Consider the following 7210-nt stretch of genomic DNA (forward strand, 5'->3'; position numbering starts at 1 on the left):
CTATCATCTTGACAGTGGGGATTAAGTTTCCAATACATGAAACCTTTGGGGGACACATTTAACCCATGTCACCTGGTTTTCCAGCTTCAAGACTCATAACATCCATACTTTCCACTTTAATTTTGCTAAAATGATAATCATGACACTTAGCTTGAAATCTTCGGTGATTTATCAGTCTTTAAGCTAGACCCTTCATGATCTAATCACTGCTTACTCCTCTAGATTCTTCACTAGCCAACCCCTCAAACCCACTTATTCTTCTGACTTGACAATACCTGCAGTTTCATGGTTATGCCCTCCTCTGACTGGTTACCATTATGCCACCTGTTCCATTGCTGGCAAAGCTATTCAACTCCTTTCTCACCATAATTCTTTTAAGTCCTCCCTGGCTCAGTTTAACCCTTAGTTTCTTTTCACCTACTGAGTTACACACTCCTTTTCTTTTTTTTCTTTTTTGTGGTGGCTGGCCAATTAGGGGATCTGAACCCTTCACGTTGGTGTTACCAACACCATGCTCTAACCAAGTGAACTAACTAGCCAGCCCTCCTTTTCAATGCTCACAGCAATCTGTGCACTTATCCATCATACTTTTGTTTTATGTAATTGTTCATCTGTGTCTCAATTAGAATTGGGATCCCTGAAGACAGAAATCGTGACTTTCAACTCTTTATTATGCCCAGGCCTTAGCAGGAGCACAGTAAAGTTTACTCAATGAGTAAATCTGCCTTTATTTTACTACACACTGTTGATTAATAAGTACAGGGCACAGTTAATATGGGAGATATCATTAAGTATGGTTCCCAAAGGTTTTAAATTCCAGTCTCAACCTTTCTATTGCCCTCTACACTTTTGGAAGTTTACAGAACATAACCAGTAACTCGTGAAAATAGGTACTCTGCTTTATTTGAACATTGGGAGCAAAGTAACCTCTGACTGGTAAAATCAGAGGGAGTAAAAGGGAACATTCTGACTTTGAAAACTGGGGTGGGAGGGAAGTAGGGGTGAGGGAGTAGGCATTTCAGGTAGAAGGCAAAGAGCAAAGGGTTGAAAAGCACAAAGGGTATTCAGGAAATAGAAAAATAAATTTAACAAACATTTTTGCAAGCCTGTACATAAAACCATAAAAAAGATAAAGCGTGGTCTCTGATCAAAAGTTTAAAATATAATGGATACCTGAATATAACTGTAACTTAAGGACAAAGCACTGTTTAAGACAGAAGCAGAAAATACAACATACATTGCAGTGAATAAAAATAGGATCTTGGAAAGTTTAATGAAGTGGCACCAAGATGCAAAAGGTAGAAGGTACAACAGTGTGGTGAAGTGGCTAGAACATGGATCCTAGATCCACCATTTAAGACTTTCATTTGAGAACTGGAACAATATTAAGTTCATAGGGTTGTTACAAGAATTGTGTTATCCTCTATTGCACAGCAGAAGCATAAGGTGGTACATCTGGCTGGGACGTACTCTACAACAGTACTTCAAAAAGTTCTTGGGGGCCGAGCCCGTGGCGCACTCGGGAGAGTGCGGCGCTGGGAGCGCTCCCGCCACGGGTTCGGATCCTATATAGGGATGGCAGGTGCGCTCACTGGCTGAGCACGGTGTGGATGGTCTCAAAAGGACAAAAAAAAAAAAAAAGTTCATGGAATATATTATTAAAAGATATGAATCTTTCCATAAACTTTTTGAAATACCCTTTTATATGGAAGTCAGCGTACTTTCACAGGATTTAAATTAAGAGCCCATGGCTGCTTCTCAAGCCCAAACTGGCCAAACTTCACCTGCTTTTCATTATACTCACAGGAACTCAGCCAACTTTCAGTCTTTCAAGGCTGGTATCACACATTCTGTCTTCTCGGGGTTTGTTTTTACTTGAAAGACTGGCAGTGTAATGGGGTCATTTCCCAATCTTTCATGCAACAAATATTCCAGAGCCTAAAATAATGCAAATTTGCTATTAGAGTATTGAATTCTGCCAGGGAAGACAAAACCAAATGGAGCAGAGGAAACTCATGTATTATGCACATAAAGCTAGTAACCTAACAGAAGTGTCAGATAAAAGTGTGTATATGAGAAAGGGGGAGATCAAAGGGTCTAAGTAAACAATTCAAGACGTGAGGCACTTAACATCCGAGGTCTCATTTCTGCTACCCAGTGGTGACATCCATCTGGACCACTGTGCCCTCTGCCTAAAAGATGCAAATTCCATACAGGTGTTGATCAGGCATACTGGTTCCTGTCTCAGTAAAACAAGTGTGGAACTTGCCCCAAACATCTTTTGTTGCATTGGGTTCCACTGCTCAAACCTCAGAATATCAGAGATTAAGATGTATCAACATTTCATAGACTCACTGAGTGCAGATGAGTTCATCCATCTATATCCTATTCTAAATGTGTTAACCCACTGTCTCCTTCCCATTGCTTCTCTCTAGGTCTATGATTAACAAACTATGATTAGAACAACTTTGGTCTGTGTTTTATGACATACAGTGGTCACTACCATTGCACCAAAGTAACTTCCCACTGAAAGCTATTCTGTGCCAAAGGCTGCAGGCACTGGCAAACAAGAGGTAAGCTCACCTTTCTTCTATTCAATAACAGTCCTTAATGCAGCGCATAACTGCCCACCTCTCATCTTAGGTTAGAAAAACGTTAAGTGTAGACTATTTCAGCTTCATCAAGCCAAAATATATCAAAATTGTTGTTTTCGTAGGTCAAATACTAACTGTAGGTTGTGGCCACTATAAAAGCACCATCATTTACTGACCTACCCACTGCTCACAAGCCCATCAACAGTATTAGCTCTCCAGTTTACAAGTGAACATAGGCACATAAGTTAATAAAATCACACTAACAAATGACAATTAGACTCTAGGAACCACGTATTCCTAAAGGAAAGTATAGTGTTACATACTGGGAGGAAGCCCAATAGAGATTTAGATTATTAGCTGGGGCTTCCGTACAAGTGAATGGTAGGCTGAGACCTGAAGGATGAATTAAGAATTAAAAAAGCAGAATGATGGTGGGAATTAGCTAGTCCTGGAAAGCATTCTAGGCTACAAATAAAAGTGGTAATAAAAGGTTGATGAGGCAGGGAAGATCATGAAAACCCTTTCAAGGCCAGGCTAAGCATCTTACATGTTATCCTAAATACAAAAGGAATTTAGCATAGGTTGGCTATGTCACTATTTAACAAAGCTGTTCCAGCATCCGTGTTCCCTTTAATTGTCCCTGTAATCTCACTCAGCAACCAACAAAGTAGGCCTTGTCTCCTCACTTCGAAAGTCAATGAACCACCAGAACCAAGAAAGCATGACAAAAAAATTTCAGTGCTTCAAAACAAAAAAACTCCCAATTACCCAGTTGAGGGTTAAAAAAACATTCTATCAGGTAGTTATATATCATTGCCTTTATTCTACCAATCTCAGGGCTTACACATGGCTTTCCTTTACTTCCTCCTCAATCCACTCAATCTGCATACACCCCTGCAGACTTTCTCTTAATCATGCTTACTACATACTTTAAGTTGACTTGCACCTAGCACGTTGCTTTAATTAATCCATCACTTAGGTAGCATCTTACACACAATCTACGTGCTAGGTGTCAAGGAAGCATTATGGAAAGAAAGACCATCTTTCCAAAACCAAAATTTGGCCCCTACCCTTCATGTCCTCTCATGTAGTCCAAGGCCTTACATGATTAACAATCACCCCAAAGTCATTAGAGTACAGTAGATGAACATGCTACTAAAGTAATTTAAAGTTCGGCTTTTTCATTTACTCTATCTTTTTAAATACCTACCCATGCCATTTGAGCTGTGCTTTTTACCTATTCCTTAATTATTCCTTTCAGTGCCATCTGCTTGTTTCTCATCGCCTTAAGCAGTGTCACAACCCAGTTCAAAAAGTCTGTGCTCTAGAACAGTCACTTAACTGAACAAGTAAATCTGATGTTCAGTTGATCCACTCCCCAAACCTACACCAACTCACTGGTAATAAAGCCTAGTTGATTAAAAATACCTCAGCACACCAGACATATTTTTCAAAACCAGAACATTTATTGCATGACTAATCGCTGATATCCTTAAGATGAACTGGATGCTGCAACAGCTGCTCTCTTGGGTTTAGGTGTTGTTCCTTCACGGAATCCATGCCTGCATCACGTTAAAAACAAGTTAAGTCAGCAACATCAGTACATATATTTTAGTTTTTGTTAAACAGATTTTAATAAACTTATCTCAGTTAAATGCTGAAATAAGAATTGTATTCGTATGTTCAGAGATTTATTTTTAAATCACTGCAAAGATCCTACTATTTATACTTCGTTCTGCTTAAAGATATCCATTTTAGGATATAGTTAACTGCAACTGCAATAAAGGCTCAACAACTTATTTGGCCATATGGTCACTGAGCCAGTATTTTTTCACTGCTTGCTAAGAGACCCAAGGTATTTGTGTAAGTGGTTCCCTATGCTATGGGGGATAGATTCCAATAAAAAAAAAATGAGAATGTTTAATGGCAGACATTTTCTAAACTGCTTAAGAAGAGTTTTACATTATTAACTAAATATTATTACCTACCCTGAGAAAGATGAACTACTGTTCCCCTTTGAAGATGACTGAGCTTAAAGTCTAGCTTCAGTTCATGTTAACTACTCCATTATCTAGCAGACTACTCAACACTAAGCCCATACAATTGTATAATGACTTTAAAGACCAAACAAAGAGGAGTCACCTCAGCACATGCACAAACACATCTAAGTGTGTTTACAAAGTTCCAAACTGCCCACCTTTTAAAATTGGATACTTCTGGGCAATGAGTGGGTAGAAGCCAGGGATTCTGCAAAACATCCTATTTTGCACACGACAAAGAATAATCTAGCCCCGAATAGTTGAAAGTTGCTGGAATTGAGCATGGTCATAGAAGAAGCAAAGGCTTTAAAGTGAAGTCTGCAATCTCAGCTCAGACTTTAGATAGGTTAATCTTAGAAGATACTGTTAAAATGAAAAAAAAAGAACCAAAATTTCCAATACCTCATCCCTACTACTCAACTAATCATCAGGGTAGTAGAATATCATCTTTCTACAGGTACAATGAAAGTTCTTATCCAAGCCCACAGGACCAATTATGGCCTATATATATATATATATATAAACTGTACCTGAATCTGCGGTATACAATTTTCAGGTGCCTCATTCGACCAGTCCCAGTGGTATTTCGTCTTTTAGCCTTGGCACTCCAGTTATCTAAAACACAAATTCACGTAAGATCACAAATGGTTATTCCCACACACCTTATAGGTGTTGTTAATCAACACCGTATATATCTAAGTACCTTGAGTTTTACGCCACTACATCAGCATAGAGATGCACAAGTTATGCGTACCAAATAAAGTCCAAAGCCATGCCCCCACTTAGGTGCAAGGCTAACAAAGACAGCTGGCCTGAAAAACATTACGTACACTTTCTCTTGCGCTTGGCAGGGTAGCCACATTTGCCACAGGTCGACTTCTGAAGGTGGTAAGCCTTAGAGCCACAGCGGCGGCACAACGTGTGCGTCTTATTTCGACGCTTTCCAAACGATGACGTTCCTTTCGTCTGCAAATTAGAAGCATAAACAATTCTGAGATCTGGCAATTTATATATGTATTCTGACCTTTTTAGGAAAACCAATTATTGGCAAAAGTTAAAGGCAATCATAAGGGCCAAAACTGTGGGAGACGGTACTAATTTTTCATAAATGCCAAGTCAGAGACCACTACCGACATCTCACGTTTAATTTCTCCGCAAGAGCTGCAGTGTTCTAAAACCTATTTTTTTTTTTTTTTTCTTAAAGGCAAAAGGTGGAAGAAGAAAGAACGTTGTTTTACTACCTATCCCAAAAACTAAGGATTCCTGCCTGGCACCACCGTTAACGAATTTCTTTACTGTTACACAGAACCAAATTCTCCCAAACGTGTTCCCTCCGCTCTCATCTGAGGCCCGAGCTGCGCGAGCTCCCCAAAGGTCAGACAGAGGCAAGGGACCAGTGCGGCTCCATTCCCCCGACTACAGGCTCGGTCCCCCAGGCACGGACCAGAAGCCATTCTTCTGGCTCTTGAGGACCGCGGCACGTTCCTTTCCTACCCACCCATTCTCCTCATCCGGAACCTCGCCAGCCTCCCAAAGATAGCACATAGCGCTGCACAGGCGACGAGGATGGAACGAGATTCCGAGAACCCACTCAAAAAACTCACCATCTCGCTTCTGCCGCCGAGACCAAAGAGACCGGAAGAGAAGGCTCTTCCGCAATATCGCACTCAGAAGCTTCCGCCTAGAGAAGTACTTCCTGTGGAGCGCGGTGCACCGTCCTTAAGTTTCCGTCGCCGCAACGTGAGCGGAGTCAAGAGGAGGTGTGGGGCCGGTCGGATTCCTGCAGCTGCCAGGTGGGCGGGGCTCCGAGCTTGCTAGCGAAGGGATGGGCGTGTTCCTGCCGGCCCGCCTTGGCCGCGAGCAGCGCTTAGGCCGGGACTTGGCTTTGTGTGGGGCTGCCGCTGCCGGCCGATTCCTAGCGTTCGCCGTCAGGTCTGTTGCCACATGGCGGAGTCCGGCCCTCGAGCCACGAGGGGAACCTGGAGCATGGGGCTGGCATCGCCTGGGGGCGCCTGCACCGACTCAGCGCTCCTGCTTGCGTGTGGTCACTGGGTAGGCGGGAGTCCCTGTCCAGGAGAAAACAGCTGATCCGGTTCCTCCTCGCTCCGGGTCGGAAGCTTTTGGCTGAAGCTGGCGTCTAGGTTGCGGCTGGAGCTGTGAAGCTGAAGGGAAAGGCCCATACTTGATGCTTTTTATACTGTAGCCTCGTGCCAAGGAGTCTCACGTGGAAATTCTTAGGTATATCTTCCAGCACCCTGCCATCAGCAGAAATCTGATTCGGCAGGTTTGGGTAGGACCTGGAAGTCTGTACTTAAAAAAACGCTTTGTAGATAATTTTGAAAGTGTTGGTTCCCAGACTACCTTGATAAACGCTATTGGATTTATAAGCCCCTACCCTTTCAAAACAGTACAAGAAGATATCCATACATTTAAGAAATAATAGGGAAAAACAGTCCCAAATAACCTGCTTACTGAGAAAGCAAACAGAATTCTTGGCCTGTCACATGGAAAATTTTAGCACATTGACTACTAGCAGAACAAGATGAACACTAGGAATCAGGTTCAATTTTAGCAGGT

The 7210-nt window shown here is 42.0% G+C and overlaps 1 protein-coding gene across 1 annotated transcript; it reads right to left on the reverse strand.

The window, feature by feature from the left end:
* Window positions 1-4038: 4038 nt before the first annotated feature.
* RPL37 (ribosomal protein L37) lies at window positions 4039-6341 on the reverse strand. Its single transcript, XM_008566932.1, has 4 exons — window positions 6238-6341; window positions 5464-5599; window positions 5164-5248; window positions 4039-4156 (listed from the first exon to the last, which is right to left on the reverse strand). Exons 1-4 carry the CDS (start codon window positions 6238-6240, stop codon window positions 4087-4089), a joined length of 294 nt encoding a protein of 97 aa, XP_008565154.1. The 5' UTR covers window positions 6241-6341; the 3' UTR covers window positions 4039-4086.
* Between the last annotated feature and the right edge of the window lie 869 nt (window positions 6342-7210).

Source organism: Galeopterus variegatus, unplaced genomic scaffold, assembly GCF_000696425.1.
Source record: "Galeopterus variegatus unplaced genomic scaffold, G_variegatus-3.0.2 Scaffold278, whole genome shotgun sequence".
In the NCBI taxonomy this organism is placed as follows: Eukaryota; Metazoa; Chordata; class Mammalia; order Dermoptera; family Cynocephalidae; genus Galeopterus; species Galeopterus variegatus.

Bases quoted from the DNA above. Each gene is read 5' to 3' on its own strand.
- RPL37 (XM_008566932.1), bottom strand. The intron at 5,249-5,463 runs GTACGTAATGTT...TTTGTGTTTTAG, and splicing joins TGCCAAGCGCAAGAGAAAGT to ATAACTGGAGTGCCAAGGCT. The intron at 4,157-5,163 runs GTACAGTTTATA...AACGTGATGCAG, and splicing joins ATTGTATACCGCAGATTCAG to GCATGGATTCCGTGAAGGAA.